This window comes from Malaclemys terrapin, chromosome 13, assembly GCF_027887155.1.
Source record: "Malaclemys terrapin pileata isolate rMalTer1 chromosome 13, rMalTer1.hap1, whole genome shotgun sequence".
NCBI classification, from domain to species: Eukaryota; Metazoa; Chordata; order Testudines; family Emydidae; genus Malaclemys; species Malaclemys terrapin.
Window position 1 is genome coordinate 5803854 of NC_071517.1, and position 22305 is coordinate 5826158.

Sequence of the window (22305 nt, forward strand, 5' to 3'; positions counted from 1 at the left end):
TGCACAGGACCAACCCCCAGGGGAGTTTTTGAGAGGAAACCCATAGAACCATTTCTTTATTCAAACTCCACTCCCCTAGTATCTCTTGGCTGGATCCGGCCTAGGGTCTCGGTTAGTCTCCCTGCAGGGACAGGCAGCAAGACTGGGGACCGGAACCGGATGGCATTTGCATTCTGAGGTCTAGATAGGAGAAGCTGAATTCCTGTTTCCCCAGTTCCCAATTCGAAACACGGTCTGGCCCGGATTTATCCAGGAGACTGGAGGCCACAATTCACTAGTGCCTCAAGACTCATGTAGGCGTTTGCCCCTCGGCAAAGTCAAATGCTCCACCGGGGGTTGTGGGCGAAGAATTCCCTCCCCTCCCACCCCCCCGGGTAGTGTTTCACACCCATTCTCGCACAGGCATAGAAAAGTGCAAGGCAGGGGAGATCCATCTTGACTTAGAAGCTATAAACAAAGCTGCTGCTACACCGACAGATCAAACGTGGGGGGGAACCATGGGCCAAAAGGCGGCGTTGACAGCACCCGTGAATAGTGTAGCATCGTGAACCCTCTCTCCCCCCAGGCAATGGCACTGAAAGGGTTAATGCAAACCATCTCTTTAAAGAACCAAAAGAGGCTGTGTGAATTGGCTGCTAAGTGAATCGGAAACAGCAGCTGTCCTGGGGCCCCCAGGATATCAAACCTGATGGGCCCTAATGTACCTGACCCTTCTAAATTGACCCTTCCGTGGTGCCCACAGGTGCCTTTTGCTGACTTTTCCAGGAGGAGCCTGGATGATGCTAAAAGTGTTATTGTCCCCACTTTGCAAATAGGGAAATTAAAGCAAAGTGAGGTTACCGGGGCTTCTTTACAATCACACAGTGATTCAGTGTCAGCTGGGAACAGACCCCAGGAGTCCTGATTCCCAGCCTTGAGCTTTAGCGGTAAGAGCCAGCCTCGTCTTTATGTTTACAAATAGAATATCAGGGTTGGAAGGGACCTCAGGAGATCATCTAGTCCAACCCCCTGCTCAAAGCAGGACCAATCCCCAACTAAATACCATCCCTGATAGATTTTTGCCCCAGATCCCTAAATGGCCCCCTCAAGGATTGAGCTCACAACCCTGGGTTTAGACGGCCAATGCACAAACCAATGAGCTATCCCTAGACACTAAATAACTACAGAGGCATGTTTCTAAGTGAGCCATTGAGAGAGATGCTGGAAGTTGCTCTGTTTTAGGTCTCCCGTTTTAAGATCATCTATTGACACATTGCTCTCTACAGTAGGGCAGTCAGTTTCCCACACATCTTCTCAACTTACAGCCATGTAGGGCTTGCATCCTGCATCCATGGTTTTAGCAACAGAGTCAACGAGGTAACCGCTAATTCCAAAATCGCACATTTTCACCTGCCCCTGTGTATTGATCAACACATTAGAGGGCTTTACATCTGCAAGAAGGAACACACACCATCGTCACTCTCACAACTGGGCCTTGCCCCATCGTTTTAAAGCATCCCTGGAAGCGAACAGGGCGGGTTAGCTTCCTACCCCCAGTGGGCACCAAAACAATATCGACTGCGTCCATCCACGGGGCACGTCATCTGCGGGGCTTTTTAGCCACTGCGCAAAGATTGGGAGCCGTTGCAAATGCAGAGGGTTGTCCACGTTGACATGAGCCCCTCCCATGTCTTACAAGCATTGCTCCCAGGGAAACTAACAGATTTCCCTGTTATTGTTACTTTGGGTAGGGCGCAGCATCATGATGTCACAGAGCAGCACCCCAAAGCTGCCCCTTGAGCACACCATCGGCAGCACAGATACCAAAAATCTCCCCAGTGAAAATCCACCGCGGGATGGGGGTGGTAAGGATGCATTAACTGAAGACGCTTTCACAGCTGCATGAAGGAAAACCCCAGAGATAAGATATGAAGGGGACAGGAGACGGGGAAGAAGGGTGGGACTCTGGAAAGACGGGAGGCGAGAGAAGAGGTGGGAGAAGGAGGCCAGGGAACTGCATGAGCGCGTTAGGGTCAGATCCTGAAACTGATCTGACACTAAAGTGGAGTGCAAAACCCCGCAAACCAAATGGAGAAATGAATGATTATTGCTATTGTAAGCTGCTGTAGCGCCTGAGAGCCCCAGTTATGAACCAGACCCCACTGTGCAAGGTGCTGTACAAACACACCACAAACATATTTTCAGCTTTAATAATTTTGGATTCCGGAGACTGGCCAGGAAATTTGGGGGGGTTGAAACACACACTGTAAGATATTTACCCTGCCGGTTTAATCGCTAATATTACCAAACATTGATCACAAATCTGGAGATCAGATGTGGTTGCCAAAAAGGAAAATATGGTAGGCCCCAATTTTTATTTTTTAGTACCTATGTTGGGCTTTTTAAAGTTTAGGTCATCTATAAATGTACATTGCATGCCTCTCCCACAGGCTAAGCTGTTAGGTATATCTCCATATATATATATATCTCATAAAACTGGAAGGGACCCTGAAAGGTCATGGAGTCCAGCCCCCTGCCTTCACTAGCAGGACCAAGTATTGATTTTTGCCCCAGATCCCTAAGTGGTACTTCTCAAGGATTGAATTCACAACCCTGGGTTTAGCAGGCCAATGCTCAAACCACTGAGCTATCCCTCCCCTTTGTTGATCAAGCCTGCATGAGAGGGTGAACAATCTGAGGCTTGCTACCTGCCTTAGTGTAAATGCCACCAAGCGGCGGTTCTGCCCCATTCGGCACCCGAAGAGGAGTTTGCATATGCAGAACCTGATCCCAAGCCCATCCCAGCCAATGGGAGTTTTTCCGTGGACTTCAAAGAGCTCTGAGTCAGGCCCATAATTCGCTAGCTGTGCCCTTCCCAGCATGCAATGGGGAAGCAGAAGCAGAGGAGGAATCCAGTGAAGCAAGCAGGCAAATGATGCATTTCTTCTGCTAGCCAAGTGAAGGTGGAGGCTGTTTTCTGTGTCCAGCGTCAGGGGAGACGTGCTGGCAAGTCGATGGAGTTTTAAGAGCAGCTCAACAACCCACCACTCACCCTGAGCAGGCTTTGGGTTATCCTGGGTGGCTGGACCTCCCCTGCCTCCCAAACCTCATTTATTTGGGCTATCTTTAGTGCCCCAGGCCAGGCTCTGAGTATAAGCCCTGCTGGACTAAGAGCGTGGCACAGGGCTCAGCGAGAAACAAGCAGTGCTCGAGGCTGCGCGGGTCACACTTACCTCTGTGAATTACGGAGAGCTTACTATGTAGATGTTCTAGTGCTTTTACAATCTGAAACATAACAAATCTACAGTGAACCGCAGCTGGCGGCAGCATGACGTGGCTGATCAAACCTTGCTAGCTCGCCTCTCCTGCCTCGACGGCGACTGCCCCGCGCTCGCCCCCACCGGCCCCGCTTGGGGGAACAATCTTGGTTTGTCATTTTGGCAGCACACAGCTGTGCATGCTAGGGAGGCGGTGTGCTCCGCGGCAGGTGTGGGCTAGTGCGCTGTTAGCGACTCCTAGTGGAGAGCTGAGAATGCAGCTCACCCGGGCGAGCCACCTTCAACTTTTCTTGCTGCGCAGATCTTTAAAGAAGGAATTCCTGGGGGCTGTTGCCCTCCGCCAGCCCTGGATTTACTATTCATGGCAATGGTTGTGAGGTATGTGAGCATGCAAAATGGGTTCCTGCACTGGCAAGGACACCTCCCTGATTTCCACTTGACACTCCCGCTAGCTTTCCTCCCTCCCTGGCAGGCTGGTCCCCTCCCCGCAACCACCAGCTAACCTTCCTCTGATCCATGCCGCTCTAAGGGAATGTGCATGCTCAGAGATCTCCTGGGAATGACATTGATGGAAAGGAAAAGCAGCTACTGTGCCCTCTCCACGTCAATCGGTTTTTCTGCTTCATAACTGAAAAGCAGATCGGCAGATTTGAGAGTATTTATTGCTCAGAGAGGCAGACCCGTAATCGTGGACCAAATACTGGAAGCCAAATAAGAATTAGCATGTGGGCTGGGTTGTGGGCCAAGTTCATCCCAGGGCTCAGATGGCAGGGACGCTAGATCCTCACAGACACATCACCCCCGCCTGTACTCACAGAGACGGCTATTTTCCCTAAGATGTCTTCAGGAATCGTCAGGCCTTTGTCAATGACATGTTTGTAGAATTTGTCCAATGAGGTATCCATCAGCTCCATGCAAATCCACACATCTCCCTGGGGGGAAAGAGAAAGCAAACATCTGCCCAGTCTCTCCTACAGCACTCGCCCTTGGCTTGCTTTTTTAACGTCTCGTAGAAGATTGCACTGGGCTTTCCGTTCTCCTCCAAGCACACAAGGGTTAAACACAATGTGTCTGATTTATATACGGTGCTGCACTACATGCTCAAGGGTTTAGCACCTAAATGACTTGAGTCTAAGCCACACTGAAAGTCAATGGGATTTAAGTTCCTAAGTGCCTAAGGCCCCAAGATTTTCACAAGAGATTCTGGACGCTCAACCTGGATTTCTCAAAGGGGAAAGATTTTCAGAGGATGGGTGCTCAGCACTTTCTAACAATCAGGCCCCTCTAAGGTGTCACCCGGTTCAGCACCCAGAAGCTGAGGTCCCCAAAAATCACTCGTCACTTTGGCCTAAATTACTTCTGAAAATAGGGCCCAGGGGCTTTTGAAAAATTCCCCGGTGATGAGTTCCCGGGCTCAATTCAAGTCTAGATCAGTATTTACCCTTGGAGGGATGTTTCGGAGAACTGTGTGTTACGGGTGCCTGGGTAAGATTTACTGGCTGTGATAAATGAGAGGTCAGATGAGAGAACCAAATGGTCCTTCTGGCTTTAAACTCTATGCACCTCAATGTGACAGGAGCTGATGTTCTCAGCATGCAACTGTCCGAGTCTAAACAAACACCATCGAAAATAGTGCCATAGAGACGGTTTTAACCACCTCACCCAGGATCCATGGGGGTTTTGTCTCCTCTGATCAAGGAAGCCTTTGTGAATCAGATTGTAAGTTCCTCTAGGGAGGCATCAGGTCTTTATACCTATCTGCGTAGCAGAGTGCACACCAACGGTGGTGTATTAAAACAGACACCCCAGGGAAAGACACAGCCTAAGTGCCTAGATGGCTGCGGGAAAGGCTTACAATATAGTCTAATCTTCCATCTTCTGTTATATTTTTTAACAGATGGCCCATCACATCACAGTGGCCTCCAAGCCAAGTAAGTGCAAGTGCCAAGTAGGGGAAAGACGTAGGCAGGAATCCAGAATGCTGTACCTCTCGAAAGAGCGCACCATAGAAAGTGACTGTGAAGTGGCAGTCTACCGTCCTCATGGAGATGTCCAAGTCCATCAGTAACCTCTTCTGCTCCTGGCTATTCACTGTGGCTCGGATCCGCTGGAAAAGAGAGGATTTTAGCACTGGCTGAGGAGTCTCCCAGCCGCATGCCGTGTTTCACTCGCATACGTGCGCTCACAACAGCTACGTGAGGGGAAAACTCCACACAACGCAACACACCGAAGTCCCGGCATTTACTCCAGATTCGAAATCATTTCCCCTTTTCCTGGCTCTTTTTACAGCTGAGAGGCACTGTGGTCGTATGGATAGAGCAGGGAACTGGGGGGCCAAATTCTAGGCGGGTGTAAACTGCCACCACTGCAGCAATTTACACCGGCAGAGAATTTGGTCCTGGGAGTCAGGACGCCTGAGTTCTATCCCTGTCTCTGCCCGATGACTCCTTTTGTGGCTTGAGGCAAGTCTCTCAGATGTCTCAAGTCAAGCATCCAAAACTAGAGGACACATTTGAAAATTTGGTCTTTAAACCTCTCCGTGCGGTAAAACAGGGATAATCGCCCTTACCTACCTCACAGGGGTGAGGTGGGATTTATGTCTGTGAAGCCCTGACAGATCCTCGGAGGAGAGCTGCTATAGAAGGGCAAAGGATTATTGTTATTAAAACATCTCTTTCTTCATCTCCTTTTCTTTCTCTCTCTCCTTCATCACAGGAAGGCCCCAGTGACAGCTGCCAGTGATGCTAGGGTAGCTTTATAAGCTCACACAGTTAAACGTGGACCAGATGCAGATATTCTAGGCTCTTTGGTCAAAGCCACTGGAGGCTAATAATAGAATTAAATTGCTCAGCACTGGGGAGCAGCTAGGATGAAAGTAAGTAACAGCTCTGTACGCTCCCACCATCCTGTCTAACCCCAGTCATGCCCATTTTCAGAGGGCTTTTGGAATCTGGTGGACACCAGAACAAAGAGAACAGACAAAATGTACAGCATGCAGGCTCTAAGGGAATGTCTACCCAAGCTGGGAATTACACCTCCAAGCTGCAATTTAGAGGTACTTTAAGACCTGTTCTTGTCCCACAGATACCTGGAAAGCTTTGTTGTGTTCTTGGCAGTATTGATGAGCTAAGAGTTTTGTTTCACTTCACCTATTACTTTCAGCCTTGCATCTTTTTTTTCTGGTGTGGTATTCAGAGGGCTTTTCTGAAGCTAGCAGGTCCAGATGCTGGATGAAGATGCTGATCTTCTGGCATTTATCAGAGGCCATGAAGGCATGAAGCTGGAAGAGTTACTGTGGTGGGGCGGCTTCCCCACACAGGCAGGAGAAGGGTTAAGGCAGCCTTGGAGAACCCAGCCAATCAGGAAAGGGTTTATTGGGAGAGCCAATCAGGAGAAGGATTGCTGGAGCAACCCATATATAAAGGGCTGCTCAGCAGAGCAAGAGGCACTCTCTTCCTGGAGGGTAAAGGGGAAGGACTGTCTGCTGAGGAGCACTGGAGAGACTGCAGTGCTGGGCAGGGTAGCGGAGCAATAGGGGAGCTCTTGGCTGACCCTGGCCAAACTGAGGCCCTGAAGCAAGGACAGGGAAGGTGCTAGGGCTACAGGGAAAATGGCCCAGGGAAAGTAGGTGTCTGGAATAAGAGGAGGGGCAGTAAGTGACTGCCAGCTCTAGGGTCCCTGGGCTGGGACCCAGAGTAGCAGGCAGGCCTGGGTTCCCCCCCACTTTACCCCTACTTGCCAATGAGGAGAGCAGCCTAAATCCAGACTGAAGTTTGCCCCTGAAGCCAGGGGCTAGACTAGAGACTGCAGTTGGCCACTGAGGCAAGTATAGGGACTGAGGACCGCCTGTCCCCTGAAAGGGGGGAGACAGAGGGCTGGGGCACAGCTGGAAGGCCATGTCCCAAAAAGGACACCATGGTCCAGGAGCGACATGGGTCCTGATGGTGGAGGAAGTGGAAGTAACTGCGAGTGAGACACCACTAGTAAAAGGGTCCCTAGTGGTTCAAGAGAGCTAATCCCCAGCAGGAGGCGCTACGGCGGCGAGTTGGCTCTGCTACAGTCACCATTTGCAAAACAGATATTCCGTGTCAGAGGCATAGGGTTTGGGGGTCCGCTGCCCCTTTGTAACTGCGAGGAGAATCAGGCCCTGGGTCTTCTGATTGTGATATACACACTGCCGCAATACTATGGATCCCTCTCACTCTTTATATGCATGTATATTCAGAGTTAGAGATTTTTAAGGTCAGACGGGACCATTATGATCTAGTCCGACCTTCTGTATAACAGGCCAACGAGTAATTTCTAGATCAAGCCCTTAACTTCTGGTTGAGGTAGATCACATCTACTTGAATGATACCCAATCATGATCAAAAGCCTTTAAAGTGATGAAGAATCCATCACATTCCTACCTCCATTATTCCAATGGTTAATTCCCTACAACGTTAAAAAATTGGGCTTTATTTCTAGTCTGACTGTGTCCCACTTCAGGTACCAACCACTGGGTCTTGTTATGCCTTTTTCTGATTATATTAAAGAGCTGTCAACTACCTGAAGTCCCTGAAGATACTTTTATTACAGGTACTATTTACTTGGGGGCAGAGAAGTGTGTATATACACACACACACACACACACACACACACACACACCCCCATAGATTACTAAAGATGCAGAGCAGCAACCCCATGAAATAATGACGATGGTAAAATAAAATGAATGTAGGTGAATATGAATGGAAATGGGTAAAGTTCACAATACAGGGCTCAGATCAGAGCGTATTGCAATTACTGCCTCAGTCAGAGGGATTACAACAAAGATTACCCCATTTGCACCCCCAAAATGTCAAGTTAAATTGGAGAGGGGATACATAAACGGTGCACACAGACACTCCTTGCATCTTTTTGTTCTGTTCGCAGGAAGAGACATTCACCTCTTCCTAAAGTTCTAACGCAGGGGGGAGGCAGAGGTCAAAGGAACGTTCTTACACTTAGGGCTGGTCCACACTAAGCCCCCAGTTCGAACTAAGATACGCAACTTCAGCTACGTGAATAACGTCGCTGAAGTCGAAGTATCTTAGTTCTAACTTAAAGGTACTTACCGCAGGTCCACACGCGGCAGGCAGGCTCCCCCGTCGACTCCGCCTATTCCTCTCGCGGAGCAGGATTACCAACGGCGAGCACTTCCGGGATCGATTTATTGCGTCTAGACAAGACGCGATAAATCGATCCCAGAAGATCGATTGCTTGCCGCCGAACCAACGGGTAAGTATAGACGTACCCTTAATAGGGAGGTACAGCCTGTGGAGAATTCATCTCCTCGTATGCTGCGGTGCTTCTTCATCCACCCACAAGTCTTCTGGGATCTCCATGGTCTGCACATGCCTATTAAAAGTGGGAGCTCTTAACTATGTGTGACCCTTAGGCTCCTGTTAAGTGGCCTGCAGTGCAAAACAAGGATCCTCCTGACTTAATGGGACAAATTCACACCTGCTGTAGTTGGTTTTCAAACTAAGCCGGAGTGTATATCTCCACTAAGAAAAGAAGTGTACTTCCAAAACACGAGAGCTAAGGCATTTTAAAGTCCTAGGTGTGCAGATGAATAATTTGCCCTGTCTACACTAGGATTTTTAAACACGTCAGCTGTCACATTTGAAAAACACACCTTTTTTCCAAGTGTAGATCTGGGCTTGAATTAGGCTTAATGTCCTGTCCATCTCAGCACCTGAGTTGCTCCGTATGGAAAGAGTAAGTCCCTTGTCAGGCTAAAGCCTGCTCGAGTGAAGGTAAGAGTGGAAGCTTATGTTGAGGACAGCCTGAAGGGTCAGCACACATAGAAAACACCTTAGGAGTCTCACTCTACCTTCACCGCCATGATCTGTGCGCTAGGCATGTGCCGCATCTTCTCCACCACCCCGTACGCACCTCGGCCCAGTTCAGAGATCGGTTCCAGGTCATCGGCCTTCACTTCAAAGTTCTGTGGGAGGAAAAGAGACACAGTGAAAAAGGCCAAAGGCAACAGAACAGGTGCAACAGTTCTCCTCACTGAAGGTAGCATGGTCAGTGTGATAAAGGAAGTCAGAAACTCCTAAGATGTAGGCCTTGCCTGAACACCAGTTCCCACTGGTGGTACTGGGCAGATGACCTCTCCTCTCTATGCCTATCTCCCTATATGTAAAATGAGGATAAGAATATTGACCCAAACTCACAAGGAGTGCTGTGACGATTAGCTAGTTAACGATAATCTGAAGAGGTCTATCACTACAGTGGTGCAGCACTTACCTGTGTGACTAACAGCACCTCACATGGAGCTGAAAGAGCTTTAAGAACAGACTTTCCAACCTTTTCAGTTATATTTCCTAAATCTTAGGCAAGGAAAATCAAGCCAGTTCCCATTTCATTTAGTCAGTTTCACTTTCGGGTTCTCGGTGCTGCAATGGTTGTTGAAAACGCTGCTGAAAAATGCTGAAACAACTCTTCCCATGAGAATGTCTTTAAAAAAATAAAACAAGGAAGTATTTCCAAATGGTCTTAGGGTTTGAAAAGCTTGTGTCTACAAACCTGTATTGGGGCCAGATTGGAGTTGAGAGTGCCACTTTAAACCTTGGTAGATTTATTTTGTCTAGCGTTACAGATTGCTTTCTCTTGGCTTTGCCTAAAGGACGACTTTGTTTTGAGCTCTGATTTCTACCCGGCCCCTTCTTCTTTTCAACGCAATATTGTGCACAGCCTGTATTTTTGCTTATTATTATCTTTGGATTTTGAAATATGTCTCTGCTACTCCAACCGGCTGCACGCCCCGCCGCAGAAGTCAATCATCCTGCTGAAAGCGACTGGTTATAATGAACTGATTCACAGCACATAATCCCACACCGCGTTCTGCCTGAGCAGCAGAAAAACTGCCGCTTGAAAAGGGCTGTCTGGAGAGGATTCCGAGAGCTTGGGCGCACACACTGCGTTACTGTACAGTGTGGACGCGGGCTGCTCGGGCACAATTACATGTACTGTAAAAACAGCCCTCACTAGCTTTTTTTTGTGTTAACGTGAATCCAGGCATCTTTTTCTGTCCAACCCTGCGCCTGCTGTTTAATGCAAACTCTTCCGAAACAAGCACTTTGTCTCTTTTTCAGGCAGCATTCTTAAATTTAGCAGCAAAGTTAAAGGGAAAGGAACGAGTAGCCTACTCTAGGGAACACAATACAGCCTGTGGAAGAGAAGCATGATGAAATCATGTCCTAAAGGAACCTTGCAGGACACATGCCTTCTGGGAGAGAGACAGCTAACTCCTACCAGGGTACTTGACTGCTAGCCAATCAAGTCCCCCTCCCCATGGGAAGCCATATGAAAAAAAAAGCTCGAGCTCTGTATTTTATGAGGGCATGCCTCTTTGCACCTTCCAGCACAGTCTTGCTGCCTCCATGCAGAGATCCTTTTGGAATTCTCTCCCTCTTTCTTGGGATTGTGGGTGTGAACTGCTTTTCTTGGAACAAGGGATCACTTTAGCAGCAGGTATTTCTTTGACTTGACGCTGGGCCGTTGAGCTGCAGATCCCTCGCCCCCGTTCCATCTCCCAGCCCCAGCGCTTTGCCAGGGAAAATAAAAATTCAAACTTAAAAAGAAAAGAGAGACAAACGCCCAATGACAGATATCGTAAAACGCTAATGAACTAATACATCATCTAATAAATTCACTGGCTGATGTTCAGTGGCAAGAGATAGTCCTAACCTTGCCTGGATTTATTAATGCTCCTGGGACATTTACGCTAGTAAAAATAGCTGTTACATGTTCTTGTTTTCCTGGAAAAATTTACAATGTCAAATGAAACTGGACTCTATGCTTGCTTTCCTCAGAATCTGATTTTGGGACAGGCTGACCTGTGCTGGTTAGAATCTTGGACATATAAATTCATGGTAGCAGCACAGATGAAGAAAAGCCTCCAGTGTAAGAAAGGAGTCAAAAACTTTAGAAGGCAGGTTAAGTCAGCAGTAGATCAGACTGATTCTGATCTCCTGCTGATAGAGGTACACCCACCCAGCGTACTTTTAATGCAATATTTCAGCGATCCCATGTTCTGACAGCAAAAAAAGATTTCAGATCCTCCTCACGGCCAGGGTTGACAATCCATGCTATAGCCGTGCAAGCTGTTGGGGATGACTGAGTTGGCTTTGATTATATTTCAGGAGGGGAGAGTGGGCTCTCTCCCGCCTCATCCATTAGACTTCCCAGTCAAGTGTCTTCAGAGTGAAAGCCAGAAGAGGTGTCCCTCACTGAAATGCCAAGGCTGAGCACTTGGGGATGCTGTTAATAGCCTCTGGGGAGAGGGGAGGAACTAGGCTTTGAAGTTAACAGTCCAGCAACAAACAGTGGAAGTTCACACCTCAACTGGAGCTAGGGACATTGTTCCTGGGGAATGAGTCAGTATCCAAGGGGAGGCAGGAAAAACGGGAAAGAAAACAAGCCCTACTTTCTGCTCCAGCTGGGGCTAGGAGAAAACGGCCATTTGCAAGAGCAAAGGCCGCTTCCAAGAGCCCCAGGTCAAGTTGTTACCCAGCTCAGTTTTGACGTGCTCATGGTGTGTGCATACGCACATACTTGATCACTGCTCCCCTCTGTCCCACCTTCTGGGTCAACAGTATCTAGGGCTGTTTTGAGGGGATTAACTTTACAGAGGAGCAATTGGCTTCTGGCCACTGAAGAAGCAAGAGCTCATTTGGTTCGATGCAGGGAGGGCTGCCTTGACGATGAGGGTATGTAAGAGAACCGGGAGCATCCTTGGCATCCGATGCCCATATGGAGGACCCCCCCCCCCCCCGAAAGGCGAATGAACAGGCCAGTCACACTTAACAGGCACATGGAGATTCCTCGCAGCGAATCTAGCTCTTTGCCAGCTTTCTAAGCAGAGTCCCTCCCACATAATGCCCTCACTCAGTATCCCACATCAGGACCAGCAGGCGATCCTACCCAATTAGTGTCATCGACTCCAGTCACAAGGAGATTGTCCAGTCATTCTCTGGAGTCTTTGGGATCACTAGAGTTAAGATCATGCACTACTGCTTGTGGCTGGAGCTCCCAGAAAACTCATCCAGCGCCCTTCTGGGAAACTCTCAGCCTGCATCCAATTCAAGAGAATTTTAAAACCCTGCCTCACCTCCACATCCATCTCTGGGTGAGCTGGGCAGCGCCCTGTGTGCTAAGCCCACTAGCTGAGGATACAAGTGTTAACTCTGCAGCTGAAGGAGGGCTTTGCTTTCGTAGCAAGGACGCCAAACAATGGCTCAGGGCCAGGCGGGTGGGTGTGACTAAACCAGGGTGGATACTCCAGTTATTAGAACTGGCCACCACGGCTCACACAGACCATTTAAAAAGTAAACTTCTCAGGCTGCGTCCTCTTCGCTTGTATTGATCCTGGTGGTGGGAGAATGAAATAAAAGAAAACTACTAACATTCCCCAGGGTTTAGCAATCAGCATCTTGCCCCGACTACATGTTACTATTAATCCCATTAAACGTGTGGTGTTGGGGGCATTTTGTAAAAGCCAGACAAGGGTTAAAGGATGTTGCAAGTGTCGCCAAGGGAAATGAGGCCACGCTTGTTAAGCTGGGTAATTCCCTGGAGGACCAAATTGGAGTCACCTCTGAGGCCTTCTCCATAGAAGGATTTGCTCCTATGGATGGCCTCTTGCTCGGCCATTCCCCTGGGCTGGCTTTGCAGAGCTGCTTCGCTCACAAAAGGAGCGGACAGTTTCATATGCCAGCTCTGAGCCTGGCTGCTTTTTAACAGATGTGCTGACACAAAAGACCCCTCACGCTCCTTGATCTCACTTTCGGATTAGGTGAATAAAAGCCGAGGCAGGTTCGATGAGCTGCGGCTAATGCCTCTCTAAATGATACATAAATGTTTCAGCTGAGACGCTGACCCTGGCCACAGGGGCGTAGGCTGGGTTCTGATTGCGTGGGAATCTGGTAGAACAGCACTGGGTCGAGAAGACTCACTAGAAAGTTTATCTCTGTCTGCAGTGGGACCAAGCGCCTGCTGGCTACAACCTGGCTAAAGCAGCCAGGCTAGGAGCATGACATCACACTTCTCATCCCTGTGCATCCATGGGGCAGGGCCGTTTCATCAAAACCTAGCAGGGGGGAAAAACCTTAGCCGGTTTTAGTTCTTATCTGAGAGGCTGCAGTGCTAAAGGGGACACCGATCCTATCGGTGCTTGAGGGTGCTTGGCTTATGGCCTCCCGCTTCAGCAACTCCAGACGCATGCTGATACCCACTGTACCTGCACAGCCCGATTTGTATTATAATAATAATTATAATGCTTTACATTGTGAATCTGCGATAATGCCTAGGAGCCCAAGTCATGAACCAGGACCTCACTCTGTGAGGCGCTGTACAAAACACAGAACAAAGAGACTGTCCCTAGCCCAAAGACTTTGCAATTTTACCCCCGTTTTGCCAAACACATACCTGTAAGGAAACCACCATGAACCTACCTCCAGCTTCTAAGCCAGAGAGATATATAATGAAAGCTTAGAGTCTGTAGAAAATTTTACAGCCCCCAGAAAACAGATTTAGGATGGACATATATCCCCCTTCACACACACGCATATAATCCCTAGTGCTATACTTCCAATACACTGAGTGATCAGAGCTATTTTCTGTCACAGACGTATAAATAAATATATAATATGCATTTCTACCTATTTCTCCAATTAACAATATTACTGAAGGTATAGCACTAGACAGTACGTAATCCATGAACTTTCAGTCTGAATGGATAAACAATACTTTCTGGATATTGCTTTTAAAATGTGTAATGATCCCATTTCTATGAACTGAACAGAAACTTTTAACATAGTGGCACAGTGAAGATAAGATAATAAAGGTCTTATGCGCCAGAACAGTCTCACTTTTTTGGAGAGGGAGGGGAATTAGCTGCTAAAGCACAAAAGATGCTAGGAAATGGAGAAACAGGTGGCTTAGGGAGCACTGACAGAAAACGTCCGTGGTTTTATGCTTAAAAATGGCCAGGAAGCCCTGCCCTAAACCTGATTTCAATCCTTCTTCACGTTCAGATCGCAGCACCCCTCCCACACAGGAGCCAGGAATTATTTTTCTAAACACGCTCCCCTAACTTAGTTCCTGACCCCATGTACGCAAACACATATGAACTCTTTAGTTCCCACAGCTTGTAACTGTACCTTCTCGCCAATAGAGATGCAGGCTTTGGAGTCTAAATCTCTAGGGGGCCTGTGGAAGAGAAAGAAAAAAATAGTATGCAGAAGCATCAGTCACAGAGACCTTACACAGATAATATTCCAAAGAGACAAAGCCTTGCAGAGCCCCTAGACCAGGGGCTATTGCCCTGTGGATATGGGACTCTCAGTAATGGGAGGTCTGGGTATAAGTTCCCCTCAAACTGATGGGACCGCAGCCCCGTGCAGCACATGCAGCAGTGTCACCCTGAGTAGCCGAGCTGGTTTCCTAGCCTTTCATGCTATTAGATGTTGCCAAGGTTCACAAAGTCACCCCAAAAGGTGTCAGGAAGGAAGCTGCTGGAGTTGGAATTTCACAAGCCTGCGTCCAATTCCAGCACTAAGGAATTCAAAGAGAGACTCCCTTTGACAGGCTGGGACTGGAACCAATTCCTGGGAAACACAAGAGGGGTAGAGAGAAGCAAATCCACCTTAGCCAGTTAACAGGACAGATTAAACAGGCAGAGAGGAAAAACGCAAGCCCAGTTTCACTTCTGTCTCAGAAGTAGCCTTTGGCCCTGGATGCACCTGGGGCTAAAAGGGGTTGGGGACCCTATGCTTTTGTTCAGGCCTGTCTCCATTTAGAAAGGGAAAATATTTTTCAATAGGACATGGTTGATTTTTATTGGCACGTTGTTTTCTTCCTTCCCTTCCCCTGATGAAGGAACATCCCCAGCAGAGCTTATAAACAAAAATCAGAAGAAAGCGTTAAGCCCTAATGCACTGAACCATGAAATACCCCTGGCCTCGGAGTTGGTGATCACTGTGATTACGTCTAAACTGCAAAAAACACCCAGCTGCAGTGAGCGTCAGAAGCTGGGTCAACTGACTCAGGCTCACGGGGCTAAAAATATCAGTGTAGACCAGGGGTCGGCAACGTTCGGCACGCGGCTCGCCAGGGGAAGCACCCTAGCGGGCCAGGTCAGTTTATTTACCTGCTGATTCATAGACTCAGACTCAGACTTTAAGGTCAGAAGGGACCATTATGATCATCTGGTCTGACCCCCTGCATGCTGCAGGCCGCAAGACCCTTCCCTGGACTCTACCGTTGAAGTCCCCAATCCTGTGTTTTAGTGACTTCAATTGGCTGAGACCCTCCTGCTAGTGATCCCTGCCCCATGCTGCTTCTCTGTGGACTCCTGTATCTATCAGACTCATAGACTCATGATGCGGCAGGTTCGGCCGATCGCGGCCCCCACTGGCCGCGGTTTGCCGTCCCGGGCCAATGGGGGCGGCGGGAAGCCGCAGCCAGCACATCTCTCACCCGCACCGCTTCCCGCCTCCCCCATTGGCCCAGGACGGCGAACCGCGGCCAATGGGGGCTGCGATCAGCCGAACCTGCCGCGTCAGCAGGTAAATAAACTGGCCCGGCCCGCTAGGGTGCTTACCCTGGCGAGCCGCGTGTCGAATGTGGCCGACCCCTGGTGTAGACGCTGCTGCTCGGGCTGGAGCCTGGGCTCTGAGATCCACCCCCTTTCTGGTTTCAGAGACCGGGATCCGTCCCTTGTGGGAACAGTCAATACTGTGAATTTTAGCCCCGTACAGCAAGTCCCAGGAGTCTGAGTCAGTTGACCCGGGCTCTGAGACTTGCTGCAACAAGGGTTTTTTTTGGAGTGTAGACGTACTCCGTGTCCTAAAGCATAAGGATTGATAGCCCATCTAACTGCTTATTACCTGACTCCAGGCCAAAAGGTTAACATCGTTACCCCCTTGACATCTTTATTTAGCGTTCACATCCAACGCTGTACAAAGCAGCAGTCCATTAATGCCAAGACCCCACACACGTCAATTAGCACAGTCCCACTTCCCCTAAAATGATCATTACGCAAAGCTACATCTCCCACCAGTCCTGCTAAGGGAAACCGGCTCCAGCTACGATTCTACAAGGCAGCGAGAATACTAATAAAGGCATCTAGAAAGGGAATCCCAGCTCCGATTCCGCCACAGTCTCTGCAGTAACAGCTGCCCCATCCAATTTACAGAGAACCTGAGGCTGCCTTCATTTATCTTAACTATTCCTGGAAAGGATTAGTGTAAGACAAGGTGGGGGACGGTTCTCCTTCTCAGAAAATGCTCCTCCTCCCGGGAAAAGTAAGGCATCAGGTATATCTGACCAGAGAGAGATTTCTCAGATTTCTCCTTTCTGATGCTGCCTGATTTAATGTATTAAAACCACTACTAGCACACTTTAAAAAGTCAGACTTCCTGCTTGTACATAAGCTTGGGGAACCCAAGTAGAATTGCCCTGGCAAATCAAGACCTTCATACCATCTCTTTACATTGTGGCCTCCCTGACGTGCTAATTGGCTGAATAGGGGATACCAGGGCTGCTCCTTTGATCAGGCTTTTGAATTAAGCTCTTAATAAAAAGCCAGTTGGGTTGGTTTTTTTTAATTAATTTGTTGCTGGAATCTCATCAATGTCATCAAATTATTCCCATACGAGGGCACATAGTCACAGTATCTGATGTCTATTGAGTTGACTGGGGATTTGGCTACACTAGAAAAGGTTTGCCACTAGAGCTATACCTAGATAGTCTAGATGTACACTCGCAAACCTTTTCTAGAGCAGACACAGCTTATACCAGTAAGAGAGTACTTTTGCTGGGTTTTTACAAGTTCCCCAAACAAAATAAACTATCCCACACATCTATTTCTAAGCAACATTACTGTCCCAGCAAATGTATCGAATATAAACCATCCAGGAAAGAGCTCCAGGGATATTATAGTAGCAACTGTTCCAAGCAAGTAGAAAATACAGGCTCTCTTAAGAGAAACTTAAATCTAAATTACTCTCCCATTGACCACGAGAGCATCAGCCTCAATTTTCATATTCCTGGGGGAGACGTGACATCCCTTCAGCTGTTGGCCACTTTATAGCCCAGAGCTTTCTCCCCCATGCAGACAGCAGTTTCCCAAACATCTGTGTCTCTGACTTGTCAAAAAGCAGCCCCCCCAGGGGCTCCCCCTTCAGAGGATCATCAGAATGAGCATGAGGAAGCGGCTGATGGATGGGATCAGATCACCTGGTGTTTTTCCGTTTATGCCTATCAGCTGAGCAGACCTGCCAATGCAAATAGATACCCAAGTCATACAGGATGGTGGGTACTGCTGCTTTAATAATCAACGTTAACCTTCAAGGAGGCTGACAGCCAAGCAACTCTGAGCTGCAGGGCTTGCCCTGTGCAGCAAATGGCACCCTAATAATACCAGGTTCTCTCTTCTTAACTGTTTCAGGGACGTTCTCTAGCTCGCGTTACGCAGCAGAGCACAATGGTCCCTTCTGAATCTATTAACTCATTCACGCAAAAGAAGCGAGACCATCAGCTAAAATAAGACCCCCTTTTGTTCTTTTGACTGAGACACGTGACAAAGCAATACACGAGAGAGCAAATTAAATGCGGGGGGGGAGGTTAGGGGGTTATAGCCCCGGATTTTTTTGAGACTTACGTAGAGCTTGTCTGTGGTTGTTCAAACGCTTCTTTAGGAATTTTCAGCCCAGGGTTTCTCTTCTTGCCTGCGAAACAAGAAAGAGGCAGAAGTAAAGGCAGTTTTCTAGGGGGTGGTGGTGTACCCGGGGGGCGGAGGGGAGGTTAACCTCTGTGGCTATAATTGTAAAAAAGGGCTTGTCTACCATGGTTGACCTTATTTAACAGAAACACCAGCTCAGTCTGGTGGTGCAGATTCAGGGCACAGAGTTCAAAATACAAAGTTCCTTTGTTCAGCAAGCTGTGATCAGGCCTGCAGTTCGAGCTCCCACAGTGGCACAGAATGCAGGCAACAGCTCAGGCAACGGGAAAGGCATCTCACCTTTTTAAGCTCTATCTACACCGGCTCCCATGTTTCCTGAACGGATTCAATTCAGACTGAAACCAATTCCAATATACCGGGTATAAACACCTATTTACCCTGTGCAAAAGCAGGGATAGAATCTTTTTAAACAGAGTTTGACAACATAAGGCCAGAGTCTGATCTTATAGGCCCAGATCCTTGAAATCAATGGGACTTCGGCGCCTAAATACCTTTGAGGGTCTGGGCCATTTACACTAGTGTCAACCAGGATTAAGCACTGAAGTCAATGTAGCTATGTAAAATCAGCACAAAGGAGAGTAGAATTAGGCTCCAAATATATAACAGTATTTGTTCACATTGGCTAGCTAAACCTTTCTTAAAGTGAGTTAACATGAACAGGATTAAAACCAAGTTCTAAAGCAGTTCAAACAATCCTAGGGCCCAAACCAGAGGGTGACAGAGTCAGATGGACTAGGGAAATATGAGAACCTTTTTATTGCTAAACATAGTCACATTTCAGAGTGAGGTTCTGAATCTAGGGACAAAATAACCTGAGAACATAAGTCATGTCACCAAACCCCCAGGATAAACATACAGATGCAGTTTGGGTGTGTTATAAAATACTTGGTCCCAAAAAAGCACAGCCACCTAATTTAGACTTTTTTAACCTAACAATTTACATCAATTACTGTCTTTCTTCAAACCTCTGTTTCTCTCCCTGTTCACGACACTCTCCTTCAACCTTTTACATATAAGTGTTTCGGTTTATTTTCCTATGACACATTCTGCCATCATGCTCCGACACGCAGGCCTATAAATATCTGTGAATTCCAGGGCTGCAGGGGCCACTGGGTTAAGATGCATGCCCACAGAACTGAAAATGACCCTTTTAAAGCAACTAGTCAACTTTTTACCCGTAGCTCTTTTTCTTCTCCGCTCTAAAACACAAGATGGAGCCTGCTCAGTTTGCCACAAGCCATTCCAGCATGTAGCAGATGGTTGCAATGCAGCTTTATGGATAAAACATTTATTTGGCAACTACTGCACATATCTTGCTTTATATTATTAATTATTATGATTTATTAAAAACAATACTACAAACTTGCATTGGAAAAAGACATGTGCTCTGCTCCACAGAGCTACCAGTCTAAATATAAAAAGGCCAACAGAAGACAAGACCCAGCAGAACAGCTTGAGAGAGAGAGAGATTATTGAGAATAATGATGAACAGTTTTCAAAAATTTGCCAGTTGGTCTATAAGGAAGATGGAAAATGGTAAAAACAAATGCAGAAGCTTCTGTAATTAGATTAGCAGAGTACCCCGGCCATTACATCTCTGGTCTTCTTACTATTCTTAGTAGTATTATAATAGCAGCTAGAGGGTTCAACTAAGATTGGGGCCGTGCTAGGCACTGTACATATTGTTGCCACGACAGCCTGAGTGGTTAACCAAAATCTAGGGTCTTGCAGGGTTGTTTCCATTAGGCTGATAAATCAGTAATAGGAGTCAGGCATACTCTTGGTGTAATCTTGTTTATTTACAAAAAGAACATATAGCGTCCTGTTTCCTTGAACACAGTAGATATAAACAGCAACCAGCAGTTTTCTTCCTCAGAAATCTCCAAGCCTGCCACTCCAGCGAGCTCAGTGCCCAAAAAGCCCTGTCTCTCTGCTTCCTCTTAGGTCATCCTCACAATTCCTCTCACTGGCTTTCTGACATAGCCTGCATCCTCTATCCTAGCCCCTGAGCATGCAACCAGGGAAACCCCATGAGTCCTGCCATGTGACTTCATGCCTGGGGCTTGGCACACCCATTGACTTTGATGGGGTCCATGACTGCCTATGGTCTCCATTTAGATTGGAAGCTCTTTGGGGCAGGGGTTCCCTCTTAATATTGTTGTTGTGAAAGGTGCTAATGGTGGGGGAAGGGGAAGCTTGGTTCCAAAGCCAAAGAGCGTAAGAATCCTAGCTTTCCATCCCCGTCTTACAGCTAGGGAACTGAAACGAGGTGATCTGCCCCAGGTGACAGAAGGAGTCTATGGGATAGTGAGGAATTGGACCCAGCACTCCACAGTCACATCTCAGCCTCTTAACCATAAGCAGGGCCCTACCAAATTCATAGCCATGAAAAATGCGTCACGGACCATGATATCCGATCCCCCTCCACCCTCCCCCGCCGTGAAATCTGGTCTTTTGTGTGCTTTTACCCCATACTATACAGATTTCACGGGGGAGACCAGTGTTTCTCAAATTGGGGGTCTTGCCCAAAAGGGAGTTGCAGGAGGGTCATAAGGTTGCGATATTGCCACCTTTCTGCACTTGGTGGCTGGAAGGTGGCGACTGCTGGCCGGGCACCCAGCTCTGAAGGCAGACCCCAGCTAGCAGCAGCGCAGAAGTAAGGGTGGCAATGCCATACTTCTGTGCTGCTACTGCCGCTCTCCAGCTGCCCAGCTCTGTCAGGACCTCTAGAATTACACCACCGTGAAATTCCAGATTTAAATAGCTGAAATAATGAAATTAACTATTTTTTAAATCTGATGACTATGAAATTGACCAAAGTGGACAGTGAATTTGGTAGGGCCCTAACTATAAAACCATCTGCCCTCTTCTGGTTTGCTACTTCGTCTTCATCTTGATAGTCTATCCCAGTGTTTCTCAACTTTTTTGATACCAGGGACTGGCTTGCTGCCTTCCTGAACTGCGTCAGGGAGATCTCAGGGACTGGCACCAGTTCACAGACAGGTCATGGAGAAACACTCTATCCTATCCCCTGCTGCTGCAAAAACACTCACAAATGGTCTACTTAAAAGTGAAAACAAGCACAGATTCTTACCCATTTTTGTTCTGTTTCCTGCATTCATTTTCTTGCAGAATCACACATGCTGTACCAATATCTCAGCATAGTATATTTCAAGCAGTTCTGAGAGGGTGGAAATTAACCCAATGGAAATTAATCTAATTTGAGCATGAACCATAACAGACTGTACAAAATGTAATCTTATCTTGGTTCACAAGTGGTGTCCAAGGAAGAACAAAGTAGCAAAATACCAAACCCAAATAAATATGAAAAGCCTTTCCGCCTTCCACTGAAATATATTCTCCATGTTTTGAGTTTATTTTCCTTGTCTTTCTTAAGAGAATATAACATTTTGAAACTCTGCCATTTTTTGAAGCACAATCTGTTCCCTTAACAAAGCTGCCAAGACATGGACCTAGTTTAACGTTAAAGCATCAACAATGATCAAAAGAAAATATGGATCTCACGGTGGCATTGGGAGAGGTGGAACTGCAGGGTGGAATTAAAGCCAGCCGCAATTCACCCTCATAGCACCAGCAAATTCCCTGCAGTATTAGTATGTGAAACAAAACAACAAACACATCACGCACCACATTTCACCTCCTGGGTATTTAATGAAAGTCCCTGGCTGTAATCCGGCAATTTTATGCCTCTCAGCTGAATTAGACCAAGTTTCTTCGCTCTTTTTGTTACAACATGCATAGTGCTTGATCTCTGGAGCATTCTGCAGGTCTGTGACCACAACAGGGTGTCTAGAGTGCAGCATGAGCAATCTGCCTCCCAGCCTTTGGAAACACTCACTTGAATCAGATGACGTTTCATTCTGACGCACCCAGGAGTCATTATTTTTATATGGATACGAAGTGTCATGTTGGATCTATCGCAGTAGCTACCACCCAACAAGACGGTACAGCAATGTGGGGAGAGACTGGATAGCACAGAGATTGCGAACAAGGAGCCTGATCCGATGTCCAGGGAAGTCAGTGGAAAGCCATCCACTGATTTTTATTACTAACTGTATTATAGAAGCATCTAGGGCCCTCAGCCAAGATTGACTTGAGCACTGTACAGACACATAGCAAGAGACAGTCCCTGCCCTACGAGCTTGTAATCTAAATATACCAAGGGTGGGAAGGAAAACAGAAGGATGAAGAGATTTGCCCAAAGTTCAACAGCAGATGAGTGGTACTGGGAATATAAACTAGGTTTCCTGA

General features: G+C 47.5%; 1 protein-coding gene across 3 annotated transcripts in view; it reads right to left on the bottom strand.

The window, feature by feature from the left end:
• MAP2K6 (mitogen-activated protein kinase kinase 6) overlaps nt 1–22305 on the bottom strand; it is a 74926-nt gene that overhangs the window by 14433 nt on the left and 38188 nt on the right. The window contains exons 1-8 of one of the 3 annotated variants that reach the window (XM_054047780.1): nt 21682–21757; nt 17953–18019; nt 14450–14498; nt 9115–9228; nt 5245–5364; nt 4073–4189; nt 3213–3264; nt 1303–1430 (exon numbers count right to left, since the gene is read on the bottom strand). In XM_054047780.1, coding sequence (XP_053903755.1) covers nt 1303–1430; nt 3213–3264; nt 4073–4189; nt 5245–5364; nt 9115–9153 — 456 coding nt within the window. In that variant the 5' untranslated portion in view covers nt 9154–9228; nt 14450–14498; nt 17953–18019; nt 21682–21757. Of the gene's footprint in view, nt 1–1302; nt 1431–3212; nt 3265–4072; nt 4190–5244; nt 5365–9114; nt 9229–14449; nt 14499–17952; nt 18020–21127; nt 21200–21681; nt 21758–22305 lie in introns of those variants that run through there. The other 2 variants (XM_054047777.1, XM_054047778.1) reach the window with 2 other exon arrangements.